A 24,747-nucleotide genomic window follows, 5' to 3' on the forward strand; every position below is an offset into this window, starting at 1 on the left:
GATGGTTATTATGGGACCTGCTCAATTGAGCAGGGATTCCCCAATTGTCTGCTTTACCAAAAACCTGGTATGTTTTAGCTATAGATATTAAAGATTGTTTTTTTTCAATTCCAATTCATCCTGAGGATAGTCCACATTTTGCATTTACTATCCCTGCACTAAATCATGAAGGTCCTGATCAGAGATATGAATGGAAAGTACTCCCTCAGGGGATGGCTAATAGTCCAACTATGTGTCAAATTTATGTTAACAAAGCAATCCAACCACTTAGAAATCAAAATCCTGAACTACAAATATTTCACTATATGGATGATATGTTATTGGCACATAAAGATAAAAACACACTGCTAGAGTGTTATGCCACACTTACAAATTTATTAAAAGGTTATAATCTAGAGATAGCAATAGATAAAGTACAATTAAATCTTCCAATTAATTATCTAGGAGTTCTGTTATCCTCAACCATGGTCCGTCCACCAAAAATTCAAATACGAGTAGATCAACTCAAATCACTTAATGACTATCAAAAGTTATTGGGAGACATAAATTGGATAAGGCCTTATCTAGGCATACCAACAGGAGAGCTAGGACCTTTATTTGATATCCTAAAAGGTCCATCAGATCCAAATTCACCCCGCATGTTAACGCCTGAAGCAAGAAAGGCATTAAAAATCATTGAAACATATATGGAAAATATGCACTTGGATAGAATTGATATAAGTTTGCCTTTATTATTTATTGTACTACCAACAAAAAATATTCCTACAGGAGTATTTTGGCAAGAAGGTCCATTATTGTGGATACATTTATCTTATTCTCCTAACACTATTCTTACTAGGTATCCTGAGGCTGTAGGACAATTAATACTCAAAGGAATAAAAGCAGCAAAGGGAGTGTTTGGGATTTCTCCCAATAAAATTATTACTCCATATACTATGGATCAAATTGATGAGTTAGCCAATGAGTTAAATACTTGGGCAATAATCATGTGTAAATCTAATGTTTCATTTGATAATCACTTGCCATCTAATCCTTTGTTGTCTTTTTGGTCTAAGCATCCTGTAGTTTTTCCAAAAATGACAAGAAAGACCCCTATCATGAATGCTCCAAATATATTCACTGATGGGTCAAATAATGGTACAGCAGCAGTAGTTACCCCTGATCAAACTTTTACATTTTTAGTACCCAAACAATCAGCTCAAAAGGTAGAGCTTAATGCAGTATTACAAGCTTTTATGATGTTTAAAGATTCTGTATTTAATTTATTTTCTGATAGTCAATATGTAGTTAATGCTATAGTATCCCTTGAAGATGCTGGTAGGATTTCCCCTTCTTCTACTGTTTTCTCTTTGTTTTCCACTATACAAAGTCTAATCTGGGACAGAAAAAATCCATTCTTTATAGGACATATCAGGGCACATACAGGATTGCCTGGAGCCCTTAGTTTGGGCAATGAATTAGCAGATAAATCTACACATGACATACATATTTTCTCCACAATAAAAGAAGCTATAAATTTTCATAAAAGGTTCCATGTCAATGCTAATACTTTACAAAAGCGTTTTAAAATAACTAAAGAACAAGCCAGACATATAATAAAACAATGTCAAAATTGTGTGACATTTTTACCACAAGTTAATCTTGGAGTCAATCCTAGAGGACTGATACCTAACCATATTTGGCAGATGGACGTCACACACTTGCCAGAATTTGGAAAATTAAAATATTTGCATGTCACAGTTGATACTTCTTCCGGATTTTTGATGGGCTCCCTCCATGCCGGAGAAAAAACTAAAGATGTTATAGCTCATTGCTTACAAAATTTTGCCACTGTGGGCGTTCCAAAACAGTTAAAAACAGATAACGGTCCTGGTTATGCTTCTACCTCTTTTAAACAATTCTGCTCATCATTTGGCATTACTCACATAACAGGAATTCCATACAATCCACAGGGACAAGGCATAGTTGAAAGAGCTCATCAAACTATTAAAATGTACTTATTAAAACAAAAGGAGGGAATTGGAAAGGGGTATATATCCCCCAAAGATAAACTTAAAATAACCCTCTTTACTCTAAACTTTTTAAATTTGGATTCATCAGGACTTAGTGCTGCGGAAAGGCATATGTATCCAAAAAATGTGCATAAGCCTAAAGTTCTTTGGAAAGATATTCTAACAGGACAATGGAAAGGTCCTGACCCAGTAATTGTCTGGAGTCGGGGCTCTGTTTGCGTGTTTCCGCAGGGAGAACAGCAGCCGATTTGGATTCCAGAAAGACTAACCAAAACGATTTCTACAGATCAAAAAAAAAGATGATTTGACTCAAATCCATAACAGCTGATATCCAGAACTCCAGCTTGGCCATTCTTACATCTGCGACAGTGATTAACCAGGATGCTTTTTTCAATATCTATTTTATTATTGCTTTTTCCCACATCATAAAGTTCTATTTTATTTTTGAGCTCATACAGACCTAGGTTGATGTTTTTCTGATCAGTTTTATTTTTTGACTGTGGAGTTTTTAACATTGCAATGGAGATTTCACCTAGGTGAAACTACAAGGCCTTTACTATTGTCTTATGTGTTGTGTTATATGTGCACACTTCTGTTTTGTGTTATATGTCTATATGTGCGTATGTCCATAGATCATATATGAGGAGTGCTCATAAAAAAATGGATCCAAGTATTTTTTATTATTCACGTAATTTTAATGGTTTAATTTAAATTGGGTAAACAGCTGTTAAAAATTATTTTAATATGTGTACAAATAAGCAGGTTAACAGATCTGTTTGTTTATTTTCATCTTTCCTTTTCATTATATTTAATAATTCTGTTCAAGATAATGTAAATTGTTCTAAAAAAAAATGTTTTCTTAGTACCTGTTGAAATGTTACATTTTTTTTCTTTCTCTCTTTAACATCATTGTCAGAATTCCTATTTTTCATCCCAGTGCCGGTGAAGACAAAGATGAAACCAAACTACAACTTCTTCGATAATTATCACAACAAACTGTATAAACTGATACATCAATGAATAATAACTCAACAAGTAATGCTCAATTAATGAGTCGATTTATCTTGGGAGGAAATGGACATATTGATAGATTCCTCCACTTTGAACTGCTTACAAAACTTGCCTGGACTATGTATCACTTGTATGCACTGTGATCTATCTGTTGATGCAACAAATTATGGTAATGCTGGCGTATCTTTGCTGATGTGTCACCAGTGGTGCAATTTTCCCTAGGAGTCGTCAATTGATTTGGTGTCGTGGCATTTCTGTATCCTCCTCCCTTCTACTAGTGATGGTCTAACTTTGGGGGCCAACAGAGGTGAGGCAAAGAACCTCACCCCCCCACTGGCACCAAGGCCAAATCTGGGGGCCAACAGAGGTGAGGCAAAGAACCTCACCCCCCCCTGGTGCATAGGCCTATCCACAAGTATGGCTATATGCTGGACCGGTAGTCAGTGACGGGTATGATCCAATTGCAGTGGTATCAACCTAAGACAGGAGGCTGACGCCTAAAGGTCAGTTTTCCAATGACGGGTAAGAACCATATGTTGAATTGGACAAACCTAACAGGCACGGTCCCTAGCCACATTACTTGTTGCTTAATTAAACAGAAGGGGGGAGATGCTGGGAGCCACAGTCAATTAATATGATGCATGGCATTTTTGATTGAAAGGTGATGCCAGCTAGCCATTGAGATGATATGATTATGTTAAAAATTACATTCTTATGGATACCGGACTCCTGCTGTTTACCTTGGCCTGCTGCGGGACTCCTGGAGAGTTCCCATTGGTTGGGAAAGTGCAGTAGGAGGGAATTCCGGGGGAAGCGCTTGCGCTGGGGTTCGGGAAGGGACCGGCAGAACGCCGCGTGGGTGGATCGGGAATCTTCCCGGGCACGAACGTGGTATTGGCGGTTATTTTAAATAAAGTTTGTTCCTGTTTGAGTGGCTCGTGATCTTGTGCCCAGCCAGACTGCGGCACTTGTTGATTGATTGTATGTCCTCCTCTGAGAATTGTCTGTTCAGGTCTTTGGCCCATTTGTTCGTTGGGTTATTTGTTTTCTTATTGTTTAATTTTTTGAGTTCTTTGTATACTCTGGATATTAGGGCTCTATCTGAAGTGTGGGGAGTAAACATTTGTTCCCATGATGTAGGCTCCCTGTTTACCTCTCTTATTGTTTCTCTTGCTGAGAAAAAACTTTTTAGTTTAAGTAAGTCCCGTTTGTTGATTCTAGTTATTAACTCTTGTGCTATGGGTGTCCTATTAAGGAATTTGGAGCCTGACCCCACAACATGTAGATCGGAGCCAACCTTTTCTTCTATCAGATGCATAGTTTCTGATTTGATATCAAGGTCCTTGATCCATTTTGAGTTAACTTTTGTGCATGGCGAGAGAAAAGGGGATTCAGTTTCATTTTATTGCATATGGATTTCCAGTTTTCCCAGCACCATTTGTTGAAGATGGTATCCTTCCTCCATTGCATGCTTTTAGCCCCTTTATCGAATGTAAGATAGTTGTAATTTTGTGGATTGGTCTCTGTGTCCTCTATTCTATACCATTGGCCCACCCGCCTGTTTTGGTACCAGTACCATGCTGTTTTTGTTACTATTGCTTTGTAGTACAGTTTGAAATCTGGTATCGCTACACCTCCTGATTCACACTTCCTGCTTAGAATTGCTTTTGCTATTCTGGGTCTTTTATTTTTCCATATGAATTTCATGATTGCTTTATCTATTTCTACAAGAAATGCCTTTGGGATTTTGATTGGCATTGCATGGAACCTATAGAGAACTTTTGGTAATATCGCCATTTTGATGATGTTAGTTCTGCCTATCCACGAACAGGGTATATTTTTCCATCTTCTAAGATCTTCTTCTATTTATCTCTTTAGGGTTCTGTAGTTTTCATTGTATAAATCTTTCACCTCTTTTGTTAGGTTGATTCCCAAGTATTTTTTTTTTTTTGAGGATATTGTGAATGCGGTGGTTTTCCTCATTTCCAGTTCAGAAGATTTGTTGCTGATATACAGAAATGCCTTTGATTTATGCATGTTGATTTGATATCCTGCCACTTTGCTGAATTCGTTTATTAGCTCTAGTAGTTTCTTTGTAGACCCTTTTGGGTCTTCTAGGTATAAAATCATATCATCCGCAAATAGTGATAATTTAAGTTCTTCTTTTCCTATCTTAATGCCTTTAATTTCTTTTGTCTGTCTAATTGCTCTGGCCAGTATTTCGAGAACTATATTGAAGAGAAGTGGTGATAGAGGGCATCCCTATCTTGTTCCAGATTTTAGAGGGATATTTCCCTATATTTAAAGAATAAACCCGCAAATCAGTCTCACAAAATGGCTCTAAAAATATATATTAGCATCAGTCAGCACCCCTCTATGGTGATCTTGAAGATTAATGGAAAAGAGAAACTCTCCAACTTGTGGGGCTTCTAGTGGTGCAACTCATTGCCTACTTTTTCCAGGAGGGATGGAGGCATACAGGTAAAGATCCACACCAAACCATGAGCAGAGGCTAATAGGATTGATAGGTTTAAAAACAAAACCCCCAAACCAAACTAAACCAAAACAACAACAACAAAACATAATTGGAGGACTGGTAATTGGAGATTTGGGGAAGATGCATGAGTCTAGAGTATATCAATACTTGTATCTTATGTGAATGCTCACCAAAAACTGCCTCATGGAGTTCTTATCATTAGTAGAACAGAATGGACCTATAGTTATTAGTATTGTCATTCCAGTTTGAACTCAAAGTAATCATGGTACAGAGAGGGAGGCTGTGCCTGAGCTCAGTAGAGACTTTCTCTTACCTGCTGGCCTATACTATCATTGGTTACTACCCAGTTTTCCGGTAGCTACTGACAACTTGGATGAGGTGCCTTACTCATGGAGTGGATGCTGACATGTCCCCATTGTAAGGTATTTAATCTGGAATCAGGCTGTGCTAGTAGGTAGTAGAATTTAGGAATACATTATATACGGTTATGATGGTCTACATGTTGCTAACAACTAAAGAATTCATTTAATAGTGGCAGAGACAGAAAAAAGGGATGATGCCAAGGGACTCACTGATCTTATCATGTCACTAACACCTAGAGACATACGGCCCTATAAAACTGGGTTAATAGGACTGATTTATGTCCATGTCCAAGTTATGACACCTTGTAAGATTTTGGTCCAATCCTTCAGGATATACACATTCTAAAGTAGATCAAAACAGTAAGTGGAGTTTTCCCTCATAAACAGAAGCTGTAGTATGGGAAGCAAAGGGTGAAAATTGGGTGATGGTGCCTCTCACAATTGCACTTAATGAGTCACTAAAATTTTTTGTTGCATCTAATCCCTGTGACTCTGAACTTTGCTGATACAACGGTTTTAGTATTCAAGGGTGTTTTAGTCAGCTTTTTTGTTGCTCTGACCAAAAGACCCAACAAGAACAATTTAGAGGAGAAAAAGTTTATTGTGTCTCATGGTTTCAGAGGTCCACTCTATGGTTGGTTAACTCTGTAGCTATGGGCCTGAGGTGAGGCAGAACATCAAGACAAAAGGGTGTGGCAGAGGAAAGTAGCTCAGGACGTGGGAACCAGGAAGCAGAGAGAGAGAGCTCTGCTCACTAGAGACAAAAATATAAAACCCCAAAGTCATGCCCCAGTGACCTACTTCCTCTAGCCACTCCAGATGTCCAGTTAGCATCAGTTAATCCATATTAATGGATTAATTGACTAATTAGGTTATAACTTTCAAAATCCAACCTTTCTACCCCTGAACATTCCAGCATGGAGTCACACCTGAGCTTTTTGGGTGGGACACTGCATATCCAAATCATAAGAAAGGGAGAAATGCGTTCATTGGAGGATCCTGTTGAATTAGCAGCTGAGGTTGCCAACTGGCCATGTGGGGCTTCTTTTTTTTTTTAAATATATTTTTTAGACATTAATGGGCCTTTATTTTATTCATTTATTTATATGCAGTGCTGACAATCAAACCCAGTACCTCACACATGCTAGGCAAGCACTCTACCATGAGCCACAATCCCAGCCCCCATGTGGGGCTTCTTATGGTAATGAGTAGGCAGAAAAGGAGCAATTGCATCATGAGGACTACACAGACTTCCTGTGGTTCTGATGCTCAGAATTCATGGGATCTTTTGGTTCATTTTAAGCATGATCCTCTAGCTTTCTTACAAGTTTCTGTGACTCAGACATGTTTCTTGTTTCTTATACTTTTGATTATAGTCCTCAAGTTGGTTTTGTTGCTATCTACCAAAGATCTAACTGATAAAGTCAGCATAGATTTTTTTTTTTTTTTTTTAGTTTTTAGATGGACACAATATCTTTATTTTCTTTATTTATTTTTATGTGGTGCTGAGGATGGAACCCAGTTGCCTCACATGTACGAGGCAAGCACTCTACCACTCAGCCACAGCCACGCCTTCATAGTTAATTCTTTTTTTTTTTTTTTTTAACTGTGACTACAGGTAATGTTAATGTACTATATATTTCAAAAATCGAAAGAAAGGGTTTTAAATGTTTTCACCATAAAGAAATACAAATTTGGAGCTGGCTATGTAGATCAGGGGTAGAGTGCTTGCATAGTCATGCACAAGACTCTGGGTTTGATCCCCAGCACCACATGAAAGAAAGAAATGTGGGTGATAACATCCTCCTGGGCCCTGGCAGGGCTAGGAATGCACAGCACACAAAGAACCCTGGATAAATAAAATTTAAAAAAGAAAAAAAGAAATACAAATGTTTGAGGACATAGATATGTTTAATCTAATTTAAACATGTACAATATATACACATATCAAAATATCACATGGTACCTGATAAATATGTACAATTTTTTGTTTATGAATCAGCTTGAAGTTAATTTAAAAATTGTGAAAAACACAGTGAGATCTATCCACTTAACAATTTTTAAGTGTACAGTATCGTAGTGTTAACTATAAGCACTGTGATATACAGGAGATCACTATCAGTTCCTCATTTTGCATGACTAAAACTTTATATCCACTGAACAGAACTCTTCCTCTTCCCCTCCCCTGTCCTTTGACAATCATCATTCTACTCTGCTTTTTTAAAGGTAAATAAGTATTTACCTCGTATAAGTGGAATCATGCAGTACTTGTCCTTCTTTAAGTGGCTTATTTCACTAAACATAATATCCTGAAGGTTCATCCATGTTTAGTGTATGACAGTGTTGCCTTCTTTTTATGGCTGAATAATATTCCATTGTGTGTATGTAGCATATTTTCTTTATTCATCCACAAAGTTCATTTTCTTTCTTTCTTTGTTTTTTTTTTTTTTTTTTTTTTTTTTTGGTGTGTGTGGTGCTAGGGATTGAACCCAGGGCATTGTGCATGTGAAGCAAACACTCTACAACTGAGCTATATTCCCAGCCCCCACAAAGTTCATTTTTATATATGTATTGCTTCAGAATAACAGAGAAGAAAAATGGTTGTCTTGTTCATGTAAAAAGTTTTAATTGTTTAAGTTCCCTCTCTTTAATTTTTTCCCCTGAAATAATATATAGACAAGTGATTATGAGACAGCACCAGAGTTTGCTTACATTTTGTTAACAGTGGTCCACTTTATGCTTTGAATATAAACCTTGCTGCTCTGCCACTGCAACTTATTTTAATTTTTTTTAATATTTATTTTTTAGTTACAGATGGACACAATATCTTTATTTTTTATTTTATGTGGTGCTGAGGATCGAAACCAGTGACTCATGCATGCTAGGCAAGCACTCTACCTCCAAGCCACAATCCCAGCCTTGCAACTTATTTTTTATGTTTTTTTCTCTTCCTCTCTCCCTGCTCCTCCCTAATCTCCTCCCTTCCCTAATGTCAAGGGAATAAGGATTACTTTTCTTCCCCATTTTAGGCAGATTTATCCGTCCCTAAGTAGACACCTACCATAGGAATGAAGTAATCCAGACGTTGAGGATGGTACCAGAAGATCTCAGAAATGACTATCTTCCAAATGAACAAGTGAATTACATCTCCAGACAGAGAACAAGTGTAACGTAATAAGTCACCTCTTAAAAACTTCCTGGGATGGGGTTGTGGCTCAGTGGTAGAGCGCTCGCCTAGTATGTGCGAGGCACTGGGTTCGATCCTCAGCACCACGTAAAAATAAAGATATTATGTCCAACTACAAGTAAAAAAACCCAAAAAACAAACAAACAAAAAAATAAAACACAACTTCCTGTTCCTGTTGATGGGCAGAATCACAGTCTTTGGGACAGGAGTCCCCAGTGTTTCTCCTTTGATAGCAAAGTAATAAACCTTCTCTTTTCTTTTTTCAAAACGGTGTCCTTCTGTTTTCTTTTTTCAAAACTGTGTATAAATACCGCTCCTGTCCTACAATAAATGGCTTCCACTCCTGCTGTATCAACGTACACAAGTTGTTCGTCACCCCCCATTATTTTGCTGCAGCTGGACTGCAGCAGTACTAGGAGAGTTCTTTGTTTATCCTGGATACTAGTCCTTTGTCAGATTTGTTTTGCAAATATTTGTTTCCAGCCTGAAGCTTGTCTTTTTATTTTTTTTAACAGAACCTATTGAAAATAAAAAATTCCAATAAATAGTTTTTAAAGCTTTAAAAAAAAAAAAAAAAACTGTGTCCTCATTATTGGATTGGCATCAGGGACAAGGACCAAGCTTTCAGCAACACATTTACAAAGAATTACTTAATATATGATTAATTCGATCAAGTGTGAATGACAAATACCTTAGCAAATTTGTAATCTTTTCTTTTACTGGGGATTGAACCCAGGGCACTTTATCACTGAGCCACATTCCCAACCCTTTTTATTTTTTATTTTGAGACAGGGTCTCACTAAGTTGATTAGGCACTGAGTTGCTGAGGCTGGCCTTGAACTTCTGACCCTCCTGCCTCAGTCTCCCAAGTCACTAGGATTATATGTGTGCAAAAGCACACTCAGCAGGGAATTTATAATCTTTTTGACACAAATGATATGATTATTGAGATTCTAAAAAATGTAAATGATATCTCAGACAAGTTATCTATTTTCCTGGTAGGCACAGAAAACAAGATGCTATTGTCACATGAAAGACAAATTCTATAGGCATCTGAATGCTCAAGATTATATTTAATTTTTTCCCCTGAAATAATATATAGACAAGTGATTGAGACAGCATAATCTTATAAGTTACTTATAAGTAAAATTTTAAATGTAAGTGGCAAGTTTTATATATATTATGTACTATCTATATCTATATATCTCTCTCTATATATCTTGTATGTTATGAGCTTTGCTATGGACATAGAACTCTTTAAAAGAGCCACAAAATATTGAGCACTTGCTGACTTAGATAAAAAATGAACCAGATGTTTCATCCTGGAAATGCCCTTCTTGTGGTTTGGCCAACTTTAAAATAGGCACTTAGAGAATGCCAAAGGCTGTTGGCAGCTAGTAGCCTATGAGCACATTAGCCTCATGAGTGCCTCTTATTCACCATGACATTATATTCCTCTGTCCTTCTGGGAATAGTCACTGTGTTGATGTTTTATTTACCTGCTTCTCTTGCCTTGTAAAGCTGGCCCTCGGAACTGATTTCCAAAGACCAAAATATAAGTCTCCCATACCTTTTATTACTACTGATTACTATTGACTAATCCCTGCCCCTGCCTAAGATCCTGAAACCTGGCACTTTACACTTAGGGTGATTCTTTTTTTTTTTTTTTTGATACTGGGATTGAACCCAGGGGCACTTAACCACTGGGCCACATCCCTAGCCTTTTTTTGTATTTTATTTAGAGACAGGGTCTCACTGAGTTGCTAAGTGCCGCGCTGTTGCTGAGGCTGGCTTTGAACTCAAAATCCTCCTGCCTTATCCTCCGGAGTCACTGAGATTACAAGTGGGCGCTATCATCCAAACAAACATCAGAACTCTTTTTGTTGGTATAATTCCAGGGTCTTTCTATCAAAAACCTGGTCTATGATTGTAGAAGTTTTATATAATACTGACAAGACCTAATAGACCATATGGATACATGAACCAATTGTTCTGTGGCCACCTTTTATTTTCCTTTCATGACAGATCATCATTCATTCCATCTCTAAAATTATCCAGCTTTTATTTCCAAGTCAATTGAATAGATGGGGTTCTTTGTCTTCTAGTTTCTCTCTTTTATTAGGTTTGTTTTCGAAGTTACCTGTGTACTTATCACTACCTGTTTCCCACTCTTGAACTTAACAATATTGTTATACCATAATTTTGGTAAGATCATTTATTAACATTTACGTTATACTATCCATATAAATTTGGTGAATTCTTTCTTGTTTAATGGTGCTTCTTACCAACCCAGCAGTCTCTATTTGCCTTTTATACTTTATTATTCTTTGTTATGATTAACATATTCTGACATCCTATAATTTTTCCAGCTTATTTTTTATAACCTGACTCCTCCCATTAGAAGACAACTCAGAATAAAGGACTTTTTTTTGGTGAGGGATACTCTTTCCCTAGTGCTTAAAACTGAACTGTATATGCAAGTGTACTACCAATATTTGTAAATAAATAAACAAACAATTGAATTAGTAAATTCATACCCTATTAGGTTGAGGAAATTGGAGAATAAAGAGTGAAATACAAAAAAAATCTCACCTCCTTTTCATACTGAAAGTAAGGTCAAAGGGGGTCATAGATTGAATAATTGCACACACCATAAACTTATAGTTGAAATTGTCCACATTTTCTAAATAACTATCAAATTGTCCTTTTTAGTGGATTTTGGAAGGTAGAACAAGTTATGTGTAAAAACTGAAAGTTTATCTGGAAATTAATGAGAAAGGTTTCTAGCTTCACTGTCTTCTAGGTGAAAAAAATGAGTATTTTCTATTTGGAAAGGCACTTATCCCAATGCTTTCTGATTTTCTGTTTCCATAACAATAATGAGATGTCTAGCTTCTCAAGGTTACTTTATTTTCTATATAACATAGAGAGGATTATATGATCTAACATAAGGGGTATGTTTTCTTGGGTTATAATTCTCCTACCATTTCTGTGACTGCTGTCTGCTTCTATATGGATTTCTCCATACTGCTTTGTTTCATGACTTCCTATATCTCTCTATATCCTAGAATTTACAATTGACGTTTATCCTTTTCTCACTTCATTCCATCTCTAAAATTATCCAGCTTTTATTTCCAAGTCAATTGAATAGATGAGATTCTTTGCCTTCTAGTTTCTCTCTTTTATTAGGTTTGTGTTTTTATCAAAGTTACCTGTGTACGTTTCCCATTCCTTGAACTTAACAATATTGTTATACCATAATTTTGGTAAGATCATTTCTTAACATTTATGTTATACAACCCATATAAATTTGGTAAATTCTTTATTGTTTTGATTTCTCCTCTCTGTTTTTTTTCTGATCTCTTTTTATGGAATGCCTAATACTTGTACACTGAACTTTTTGGACTGACTCTCTTATTTAAAATAAACAATTTTTCCCCTCTGCCTTTGTCTTTTGTCCTTTTTTTTTTTTTTTTAGAGATTTTCTCAACTTCTTTTTTTTTTTTTAAATTTTTAGTTGTAGATGATTGATGTACACAATATCTTTATTTTTTTTAATGTGTTGCTGAGAACTGAACCCAGTGCCTCACCTATGCTAGGCAAGTGCTCTACCACTGAGCTACAACCCCAGCCCCTCAACTTTTTTAAATATTTTTTTTCAGTTGTAGTTGAACATAATACCTTTATTTTATTTATTTATTTTTATGTGGTGCTGAAGATTGAACCCAGGGCCTCCCACATGCTAAGCAAATGCTCTACCACTGAGCCACAACCCCAGCTCCCCCTCAACTTCTTTTTTTAATGGTAGTTTCAAAAGCTCTTTTGTTCTTATAATATTCTTTTTTAGTATCCTGTTCCTTTTTAATGATTGCAATTTTTTTCCGTTTATTATCTCTCTGAGGAAATTAAAGACAATTTTTGTTTAGTTTTTAAATATTCCCATCTCCTTTATTAAGTTTTTGTTTCTCCAGTTGTTTCCTGTTGGTTTGTCTCAAGGTTTCACATTAAAGATTTTCTATTATTTCTTATAATATTCCATTGAGACTAAAGGCCTCATTATAAGATGATTAGTCAGGATTATTTAGTTGGTGGAAACTCTAATATTGGTATCTTTAAGACTTTCCTTGTGGCTTGGTCAGATTCGTCAGAACTGACTTCACCAATGTCCTGTCTGAAGGGTGAAGGCTTGACTACTAGCATTCTGGGAGCTATGTCTGGATAGAGGGCAGAGGGCATCTACCATGCATATATTCACTTAAAGTTCTTACTTTTTAACAAGGGACCACAACCCCAATCATTTCTGGTGCTTTCATCCAAAGGCCTTATATTTAATTCTTTTCAAGAATTAATTTCCAGTTTTTTGACAACATGGGGGAAGAAGTCCCTTGGCGTGTAGAGGATGTAAGGGGATGTGAAGATCCAGTCTTTCTTAAACAGACTGACAGTGATCCATCCTTTAGCACTCCCACTTCCAGAAGTATCTGGTGCCACCATTTTGTGAGTCTTTGGAGGATTCAATGGTATGCCTCAAGTGGTTTTGGATTTTTTTCAACCATTAGTTTAGAAATCATTAAAAAAAATTTTTTTTCCAGTGCTCAAGATTGAACTCAGTGCCTCATGCATATACATTCTACCACTGAACTACACAGCCCCATAATTCAGTTATCTTGAGTCTGACCATTCATTTATCATGCCCCAATAATTTTCCTTCTTCCCAAATTTCGTTGCTTTATCTCTTTGTTCAGGAGGGTTTATGGTTTAAAAAAATTATTATTGTGATTTTAGCAATTTCAGGAAAAAAAAAAACTAAAGGAGATATAGCTGTTCAGTCTGCTATCTTTACTAGAAGCCAGGTCTTTTTCTATTGTTATTGTTTCCTACTGTTTTCAATTTATTACAGACATATCCATCATGTCCCAGCATCAAGCACCACCTTCTTTGGGATACATCTTCTGAAACTGGCCTTCACTCTAAACACAGATAGCAATTCCTCCCTCTATTTTGCCATTGAAATTTATTTTAGTACTTACTATCCCTTACTGTAATTATTTGATTATTTTTCTTTATTAAAATCTGCAAGAGGGCTAGGGTTGCAGCTTGGTGTTAAAGTGCTTGCCTAGCATGTATGAAATACTGGGTTCAATCTTCAGTACTACATAGAAATAAATTAAATAAAAGTATATATTTTTTAAAGTCTGTAAGAAGGACTATCCTAACTGTCCCCCAGAATCTGTTCTACTATTTTCCTTTAGTAACAAAACCCCAAAAGTTTTAGCTGGTACTCAGAAACCCATTTAGAAATTATGTTCCTTTGTGTTTCTTGCAGTTATTTGTGGTCATGGCACTACTTTGAGTCACAGGATCTGATAAGTAATGTGTGCAGTCTAACTAAGGTTCATCTACTTGAAGAAGAAGCCATTTGTAAAGACATCCTTTGCCTGTTCTTGCCTGCTAAGCAATGGCAATGTTGGAGATTCCTGGAAACTGATGTTGAGGCAAAGCCACCATAATTACCCAGGAGTGCTCATTCTATAATATATGATTCTATTATAGGAGAGAGTAATTAGGCTCTATGTTATTTAAGTTGCCATATTTTGGTGGTTTCTGTAATAGCAGTACAGCCTGTTTTCTATCTACTACAGACACTACAAGGACTTTAAATGTGAAACAGTATTATTTTTATACCTCTAGTGACTGGTATGTAGTTAAGCTAAATAAATGTATATATTTCCACAATTAAATTACTATCTTGGTTAATTTTGCTTCTAAGCAAGCAAGCAAGCAAGCATTTAAGGATTGGAAAGCTATTTCACTGTACTTATAAAACTTTAGAACACTATATCCAGTATTTGCTCTCCAACACCTCTCCTTGTCTAATGAGGCAAATACCTCATGTAAGTTTCTCCACTTCAGTGTCAGTGTTCATTATCAGTACTGCTACTAATATGTAAAGCTATTTTCCCTTTTGTTGTTTGAATACAGCAATAAACTCAAGGTTTGGGTCTATGGGGATAAGGAGTTGGGTTGTATGCAAACAAAAATACTTTCAGGATAGAAATTGCACAGCACTCATTAAAACTCATTTCAACCGTAACAAGAAGTCTAGTATAGTAGAAAGAGCACTGACACAACATTAGGAGAACTGGGCTCTTGTGCAAACTACTAACAAGCTATGAGGCCTTGGGTAAGTCAAAGGTTCTCTGGATATTAACCATATTATTTTAAAAAATGATACTTTTATATCAGATCATCTCTATGTCCCTGGCAGATTCTGTGGCTATAGTTACTTTTCTACCAAAAAAACACAAAATGTTGAGCACAGTGTAGCTTATCTCTGTAGTTTCTTTCATGTTTTTTCCTCCTCACTTTCTTGGACTTTGTTTTTAATTCTTCTCTAATCTTCTTCACCTTCAATAATTCTCTGCTATAGTATTAATTATACCTTCTCTTCTACTTTTGATTCTCTTTTCAGTGTGTAGCCATCTGTTCTCTAAAATTTTTCTTAAATTTCAGCTATTTACTTCATTAATTTTAAATTTTTTTATCAGTGTATTATTGTTATACATAATAGTGGGGTTAGTTTTGACATAATGACATATGCATGGAATATAATTTTTTTTCATTTCAATTCCCAGTACGTCCACCTTCAAACCTCCCCTCCTTCCCCCGATCATCTTCCTCTACCCCACTGATCTCCCTTCTATTTTTATGGGATCTCCCCGCCCCCCCTACTTTTTATTTGCTTATTTCTGTCTAGCTTCTACATAGCTTTATTAACTTATGTTTTCCTATTCCCAAAGCCTTTCTGTAGTAATTTTATATCTAAAATATCTAGTTATGAATGTTTAACTATTTGCTTCTTTATATTCCAGGTTTTCTAGTGGTTTTTATTTGAAGGCTTTGTGCTTAAAACAAATACTAATGATTTTTATGATCTGTGTAAAAGTTTGACAAGTGGCTAAAAGTCACACAAGAACATAAATCTTTTAGTTTTGAATGAAGGACAAAAATCAAAGGACTCTCAAGAGCTTCTAGAAGTCTCCCTAACATATAATAAATCAAGTATTTAAAAAGGAAGCCTTGATGATATCCCCTAGAAACATTAGTAAAAGTGACATAGAGAATCATGAGAGAAGAAAGGAACTGCCTACACTTTAAAGTATAAGTCCAAAAATGCATTCTGTAGAACGTTATTATAGCAAAATCCTCTCTGTAAAAGCACTCTGGACTGGGAAACACTATATTTACCTCAGGGGGTCACAACGTATACTAGTATATTAAATGACCTGAGAAAGGCTCAGGGTGTAGCTCAGTGGTGGGTGCTTGCCTACCATGTATGAGGCCCTGGGTTCAATCCCTAGCATCAGAGTGGTAGTGGTGGGGAGCTCTGAAGAGTACTGCAATGACCTGGCATTTCCAAAGGTATTAGATCAAGAAAGGCTTTTCTCAAATGACACCTAATAACATCACTTTGAAAAATGCAAGCCCAAAGAAAAATGATAGGCAATGCCTATAATTTGAGAATCTATAATTTTTCTTCATATGGCTTTCTCTTATAGCTAGGATGTTCTTAGTATCTACTAACTCCCTTTTATGGCATTCTCTCTTGATCTCTTTGCAGAGAAGAGGTTTCAGTTGGACCATTCACTGTTCTTTTGTATGTCTATCACCAAGGCTATACTTCAGTTTTATCTATTTGAGGACATCCCACCCTAAATCCTGTGAAAAGGAAATACTTTTGGAGAAGCTAAAGAATCAGAAGAAAAGCCATTTTTCACATTCTGGGTAGAAAAAGATAATTTTAAAACATATTATGACCAATCATACAAAAAGTAGAAAAAAAATAGGAACAGTGCTCACAGTTTGTCAAGAAAAGTCTTTGATGACCTTTTGTATGTATTTTGATAGAGAGCTTTCTCATTTGACTCCTGATGCACTCAGCTAAGAGAAGTCTCCATTTCCTTATCTCAATATTTTTGGCACTGAGGTATTTTTTTTTTTTTTTAAAGAGAGAGTGAGAGAGAGAGAGAGAGAGAGAGAGAGAATTTTTTTTTAATATTTATTTTTTAGTTCTCGGCGGACACAACATCTTTGTTTATATGTGGTGCTGAGGATCGAACCCAGGCCGCACGCATGCCAGGCGAGTGCGCTACCGCTTGAGCCACATCCCCAGCCCAGCACTGAGGTATTTTTGATGGTGCCCTAACTATTGATCAGCATATGGTCTTAAAGACTTTCTGTCAATAGTGTGATCATTTGCCTTAGCAAGATGTCCCTAAATTAAAAATCAGTCATTACCATAAGAAGGAAAGTAGAAATAATCATTATATTTTAAGAATGTTTAAGAGAATACTATTATGATTTTAAATCAAACTAAGATAATATGCCAGCTAGCTACCAACACTTAACTAGTAATATATATCTACAAAACTACTATCTGCACTTTGGTGGGGTTGGGTGGGGTTACCAGGGATTGAACCCAGGGGTACTCTACTGGAGCTAGTCTCCAGCCATTTTTATTTTTTATTTTGAAATAAAGTCTCACTGAGTTGCTCAGGCTGGTCTCAGATTTGTAATCCTCTTGCCTTAGCCTCCTGAGAAGCTGGGATTATAGGCGTGTGCTACCATGTCCAGCTACTATCTGTATTTCAAAACTCTTTTATAGCTTAAACTAAAGAAATCCTTTTAAATTTAAAACATATTTTGTCGGGGCTGGAGTTGTGGCTCAGCGGTAGAGTGCTTGCCTAGCATGTGAGAGGCCCTGGGTTCGATCCTCAGCACCACATTAAAATAAGTAAATAAAATAAAGGTATTATGTACAACTAAAAAATAAATATTTTTAAAAAATAAGACATATTTTGTCTTCTACATCACATTTTTCTGGAGTTCCTATAGGCAAGTACAGAAATTAATCACATGTTTTGTAATAGGCCAGGAAGACTGTGTGAGGTAGCAATTTTTAAAGTGAATGTTCTTGAATCATATATTGTCAGAATTGATTACAAGTTACTGACACTTAGATGTAGATTTATTAAAATCATAAAGTATAGGCTTTATAGGTATTTTGTTTTAGAAAGAATTAAAGAATACATATATTTTTCTTTTCTTTCTTTTTTTTTTTTTTTTTTTTTGGAGTTGGGGGTGGTACTGGGGATTGAACTAGGGGCTCTCAACAACTGAGCCACATCCCCAGCCCTTTTTAAAAATTTTTATTTAGAGACAGGGTCTCACTGAGTTGCTTAGTGCATCAGCAAAAGCAAGGAACTGGCTTTGAACTCGAGATCCTCTTGCTTCAGCCTCCTGAGCCCTGGGATTACAGGCATGTGCCACAACCATGCTTGGCACTAAAAATAATCTTGAGAGTATAAAAACGTTTGGCTACATGGATCATCTTTTCACATTCTGTTACACTTGTTAGAAATGATGTTGCCTTATTCTTACATACATTTTACTCCGAAACACCACAAAATAGTCATTTTGGGATGAGACTGCTCACTTTCCTCTTCTGTCAATTTTTCTTTCCAAAAAAGTGTACCATTACAGACACATTTGCATTATGTGACTCATAATGCCTACATAGTGTATTTATATTACAATATAATATTGTATTATATGTGAGTGCATCTCAATAATCTGACTGCAGGGGAACTGATTCACTGGCTAAACACCCAATTAGATTATCTCCTTCAATAATTTCAATAAGAGGCTCAGAGACAGAGAACTGGGAGTCAACAAAGTTCAAGAATAGAAACAGACTAGTGGGGAAATCCATTTGGAATTTTCATACTTCCAAACACACAGATGTTTGGGAACTAAAGAAAGAGTTAAGAAATATGGTAAAGAAAAAGATACACAGCAGAAGAGGAGTTGAAGGAAAGGAGTTGAAGAAGTATGTGGTCGGATAGGGAGAAGCCCAGTAGATCGAGTGGTATTGGAAACCACCCCAGGTTTGGGGAGGGGGTGCAAATAAAAGGCTGACTCTTATGTAACAGGTACTATCTATACCACTTTGCCAAGTTAATTAGCTGTCTAACTAATGTTTGCATGTCTTCCATTACTCCAATCTTTAAATATGTAATAATTCTGCCCTCCCACCATCCCCAAGTGACTGAAGCAATTCATCATCAGAGGGAGCTTTTCCCAAATGACAGTCCTTAGAACACTGTCATCATAGATTTTCATATTTTGAAAATAGCCCCTCAAATAAATTTGGGAAATGGAGTTTAATCAAAGTTAAGCAGTTTTCTTTGCTGCAATTCTTAGAGCTTGGATATGAATTTTAAAGGAAATGTTATATGGAATACAGAAATATCCAAACTTATATGATCACAGAACTTATCTTTCAAAAAGAATCACAATGGATATGATCTGCAGAAAATACCCTGCAAGCACTGCAGGAGGAGGACATTATTCTCTGACCTTTATATTCAGTAGCTATAACTATAACACCCCAAGACCACAGACAATGTGGAAAAAAGGCCAAATCTGGCTTGAATCCTGGAGATTTCATATTCCTATCATCAACATTGCTACTTCCTTATTCCACTTTATGTATTAGTTCATTTTCTGTTACTATAATAAAATATCAGAGATTTTATAAAGAAAAGAGGTTTACTTAGTTTACTTTTGGAGGCAAAAAGTCCCAACAACATGGCTCTGGGAATGGTGAGGCTCTCCTTGACTACATCATGTCATAAGGGATGGTATCATGGTGGAAACATGTAAGAGGGAGAGATCACATGTCAAGATAGGAAGCCAGAGAACAGAGAGGAACCGGACTAACTCTTTAATAATAGTTCACTCTTGTGGAACTAACTGGGGTCCCATAAGAATTACTTAATTCTTTTCAAAGGTGATACCCATAATAACCCCAAAATTACTTTATACTAGGGCCCACCTCTTAAAGGTCCCACTATTTCCTAATACTGCCATGTAGGGAACCAAGCTTCCATACATGAATCTTTGGGAAACAAACCACATCCAAATCATAAAACTTTATATTTTTATTACTTTAAATGTTTTTATGGAAAAAGCTCAAAATTTATATTCTTATATTTAATGCTTTCCATATTTCCAGCCTACTAATATACTTACCCTCATTAGTACTGTATTAAACATTATTCTTATTTTCTTTACTGTGACACTTCTCCTGTGATTAAAATTTTTAAAAAGTGATGCTAGGTGTGGTGATACATGCCTATAATCCTAGAAACTTCAGGGCTAAGACAAGAAAATTTTAAGATTAAGGTCAGCCTGTACAACTCAGTAGGACCTTGCCTCAAAATTTAAAAAATATTTTTAAAAAGTGGTAGAGCACTCAGGGTTCAATTCCCAGTATTGGCGGTGAGAAAGAGAAGAAAAAGAAAAAAAAAAAAAAAACTATTTAAAGTAGTAATTGATAGTGTTCCGAACAACAATGCCAAACATCTTCCCTACCTCCTGGGCACATGGTTGCCTAGTCTGTGTGGCCTTGTAACTAAAGTTCTCTTTAAGGAAGTGACGGTCTAAATGGTCTGTACCATGTTGTCCTCATTTTCTCAAAAGGAACATCACTTGGTTTAGATCTCTTTCCCCTTGCTCTGAGCCTACACAGTGTGCCTGCAATCCAATTTTTGTGCATGCAGATGATGAAAATGTCCTAGGGATGGCAGAAAACTAAAAGATAAGGTATCTGAATGATAGAGAGAGCAGAACTACTACACAAACTTGAACCACTTACCTTGAGATTATTATGATTATATTATTATTACATAAGAGATGGGGCCTAGGTATTATATGAGAGAAAAATAAACTTCTATTTTTATTGAAGGCATGGTAATTCTGAGTTTCCCTAATATAGAAATTTAACATTTTCCTTCATTAAAGAAGTGTTAATAACAGAAAATTAATATCTAAGTTTATATTATAGTTTAGAATATGGTCACATATACACTTGTTTGAAAACTTTTTTCACTTTGAGTTTGTTCCTTTTTATGTTATATAGGTAGTTATCATTTACTAGAATACGTTAATCTAAAGACTGAAAACAAAAGCTAATCATGATCATAATTATCAGCTGTTCTATTGTTCTGAGCCATATTTTTTATTTGTTTATTTTTATTTATATATGACAGCAGAATGCACTACAATTCTTATTACATATATAGAGCATAATTTTTCATATCTTTGGTTGTATACATAGTATATTCACACCAATTTGTGTCTTCATACCTGTACTGTGGATAATAATGATCATCACATTCCACCATCATTACTTACCCCATGCCCCTTCCCTTTCCCTCCAACCCCTCTGCCCTATCTAGAGTTCATCTATTCCTTCCATGCTCCCTCTCTCTATCCCACTATGAATCAGCCTCCTTGAGATTGGCTAACTTCACTTAGCATTACCTTCTCTAACTCCATCCATCTACCTGTAAATGCCATGATTTTATTCTCTTTTATTGCTGAGTAATATTCCATATTTTTATGTCAAGCTACTCCATAAGCTTCTAAAGTAGGATCCTTTTGTAAGTTTATGTCTAACCACCAATAAACCTCCAAATACAGTTTTTTTTTTACTATTTTTTTAGTTGTACATGGACATACAATATCTTTATTTATTTTAATGTGGTACTGAGGATCGAATCCAGTGCCTCACACATAGGAGTCAAACATTCTACCACTGAGTTATTAGCCCAGTCCCCCAAATACAGTGTTTACCACAAATTTCTCATGGTGTTATTATGAGAAATCACAAGAATGTATCTTCAAGTATCATTTTTTATGAAATAAAATGTGCAAGAATATCTATTAAAGTAAGTATATTTTTCTGGATAAAGATACAAGATGATTTAATAGTAATCACTTTAAATGCAATTTTATAGTAAAACATTCTGCTACATGATAGAAAAGCTAAGCATTTGGACATAGCTACTGAAATATGTATTTGTGAATATATCTTTGGTAAAGAGCCAAACAAAATAAAGTATGACTCATTGTCAGTAAACATTCCCTAAATGTCCTTGCATTACAATGAAAGAGTTACTGTGTGCTTTTAATAATGTATATAAAATGAATTACTATTTACATTCTTCTCAAACGCATTAAAACCCAATCATCTATTTAGCAAAAAGGTCTTTAAAGTCAAACAAATTAATTATCCTTTACTTTCTTGTCAAAAAGTTGAGGAGCCACTTACTTATAAGCAAACAATTAGACACAGTAAGATTTTATTACCTATGTATCTTGTAGTTGTAACTCCTAGAAGTTACTTGAAGTTGAAGGCACAAATGTCATGTTTTTATTGTACTGTTTAGAGGATAGAGAAAGAGTTACTTAATAAAAGTTTTTTTCTACACCTGAAACATTTCAAAGTTCATCTCTGATTGAGATCACAAGTGAAAAATTTACAACCAACCTGAGATTTAAAACTGGGAAGAAATCTTTGAGATCATAATGACACCTGCCTTTCGAAGATGAATGACAAGTTTGAAAAGCTATTTTAATTAAAGACTTCTTGAAAAAGAAACAGAATTTCTTCATGGAATCTCAAGTATTGTATAAATCAAATCAATAAGTTTTCACACCTGTCATAAGATAGGCCTTACCAACTTTCCATTTCATACATAAGAAAACTAATGTATAAGCAAGCTAAGCAGTTCCCTTATTATCTCTATGAATCAGTGTCACAGCTGGGAATGAAAGCCAAAATTCTGAATATTGGACATTCTCAAGATGTAGGCTGATCTCATTCGGATGGATGCTAGCTGGGGGTGAGGGGAAGCCATGTTTGGGAAGTCCCCTCAAGGAACACTGTATTTCACGAACAGAGTATTTGCTGAGGAACACAAAATGCTTGCTTAAATGAGTTTCAAATGATAATGTGATCATTAAGAACCAAAACACTATAAGATGCCTGCTTTCTTACCTTCCTTTAAAATAAAGTGTCCTTGAATCATAGGATTTGAAAATGTGCTTTAAATTTGGATCAATCTCAAATACCCAAGAAATGCGCAGAGTTTCGTTTACTATTTAGCTACATGAGCTGCCTTTGTGAAATCCTTTAGACTCCCAGTGAACCTTTAGAATGAGACTATTTGGGTCCCTCTTTCTCTATTTAGAAATCTATTTTCTGTTCTATTATCACCCTGGTACATTAAGAAGCGATCATAAGTGAAATAAAGAAGCTCCTGACAAATTTCTCCCCCCCCCACGCCCCCGCCTCTCTGTAAGTAGATAGATATATCCCCACACCCCAGCAACGAACCAATGGTGACAAACTTCTAAAGACAATTCGAACCTTTAAACACCCCCCACCCCCACCTCACACACTCACACAACTTCAGCAGTGCCAATGTCCCTGATGTTGCATGTAGTTGTCCTATAAACCATTCCCACGGGTCATGGCCCAGTATTTTCTGATGACCACATTCGGTGCTGTGAGGTGTTCAAACCATTACCGCATCCGTCTCCCTGTGAACCCTGCCCAGTGAGCTCATGCAGTAGCCTGGGTTGGGACTCTGCTTGCTGTCAAGCTTAAGGATCAATCACGAACCAGGGAACACTACTTCACAGTTCTCCCCGGCCGCGTAGACAGGGCGCCTCTTGGTTAGGGCAGGAAAAGGGGCACTTGGAGGAGGGTGATCGGATCGCAGAGTGCTCAGACTGGAGGCCGGGTAGGGGAGAAACCAGCGGCGGAGCCCCAGGGGATCAAAATGCCATCAGGGGCAGAAAGAGTTGGGGAAGAAGGGAACGCGAGGGTGACCCTGGTTCAGGCGGGAAAGGAGAAACAGAAACGGGGCGCAGGAAGTGGGCGCCAAAGAAAGAAGTGAGAAATTGCGGAGGAGGAAGTCGTCCCTGGAAGAGGAGGGGCAAAGGGGAAGCAAGAATGGAGTGTTTGCACTTTCAGGAGGGAAGGGCCAAAGCCTCCCCGGACCAGGGCTGGCGGGGACGACGCTCGGGGAGGGGCCGTTCGGGCAGGCGGGGTGGCTGCCCGCCCTCTGGGTCCCCGTGGTCTCGGCGCAGGCGGCCCTACCTGAACCGCTCCTGTCCCGCCGTGTCCCAGAGCTGCAGCTTTATCCTTTTGCCCGGCTCGATCTCCAGCAGGCGGGAGAAGAAGTCCACGCCGACCGTGGGGTCGCAGGCAGGGGAGCGCAGCCCGGGGAAGCGGCCCTGGGTGAAGCGGTGCAAGAGGCACGACTTGCCCACGGTGGAGTCCCCGATCACGATGAGGCGGAACTGGTAAATCCAGATGGTCTCCATGGCTCACGTGCCCCACCGGCTCCGGGCCGCCCCACCCGCGCTCGGCCGGGCAAGTTCGGCGGCGGGAACTGTCCCTTCAGCACCTCCCGGGCGCCAGCCTGCCGGCTTCCAGCATATTCCTGCGGCTGTGGCCGCCGCCTGGTCCCCGCCCTCTTGGGAGGGAGAGGCGGGGCCCGGCTGGGCGGGGGCGGGGCCTCAGGCTGGGGGGCGGGGCGGGGGCCGCGGCGCCCGAGAGGGGGAGACAGGCTTGCGGCACGCCAGTTCCCGCCCCTGACCGCTGTAAATCACTTTACTCCAAAGCTCACTGGGCGGTGACGCGAAAGTGGGAGTGGCGAAAGGACGTGACGGCAGCAACAACCAATGAAAATAAATCAAGGTCTCAACTCCGAGAGGGTCAGCCAATGAAAAGTGAGACTGATTATCTTACGGGCGTCCCGG

The 24,747-nt window shown here is 37.3% G+C and overlaps 1 protein-coding gene across 1 annotated transcript in view; it reads right to left on the bottom strand.

The window, feature by feature from the left end:
- Window positions 1-24,309, bottom strand: part of Rab39a (RAB39A, member RAS oncogene family) — a 35,487-nt gene extending 11,178 nt beyond the window's left edge. The window contains exon 1 of the mRNA XM_076843799.2: window positions 24,083-24,309. Within this exon, the coding sequence (XP_076699914.1) occupies window positions 24,083-24,309 (227 nt within the window). The remainder of the gene's footprint in view (window positions 1-24,082) is intronic.
- Between the last annotated feature and the right edge of the window lie 438 nt (window positions 24,310-24,747).

The sequence above is a fragment of the Callospermophilus lateralis genome, chromosome 2 (genome assembly GCF_048772815.1).
Source record: "Callospermophilus lateralis isolate mCalLat2 chromosome 2, mCalLat2.hap1, whole genome shotgun sequence".
Classification (NCBI taxonomy): domain Eukaryota; kingdom Metazoa; phylum Chordata; class Mammalia; order Rodentia; family Sciuridae; genus Callospermophilus; species Callospermophilus lateralis.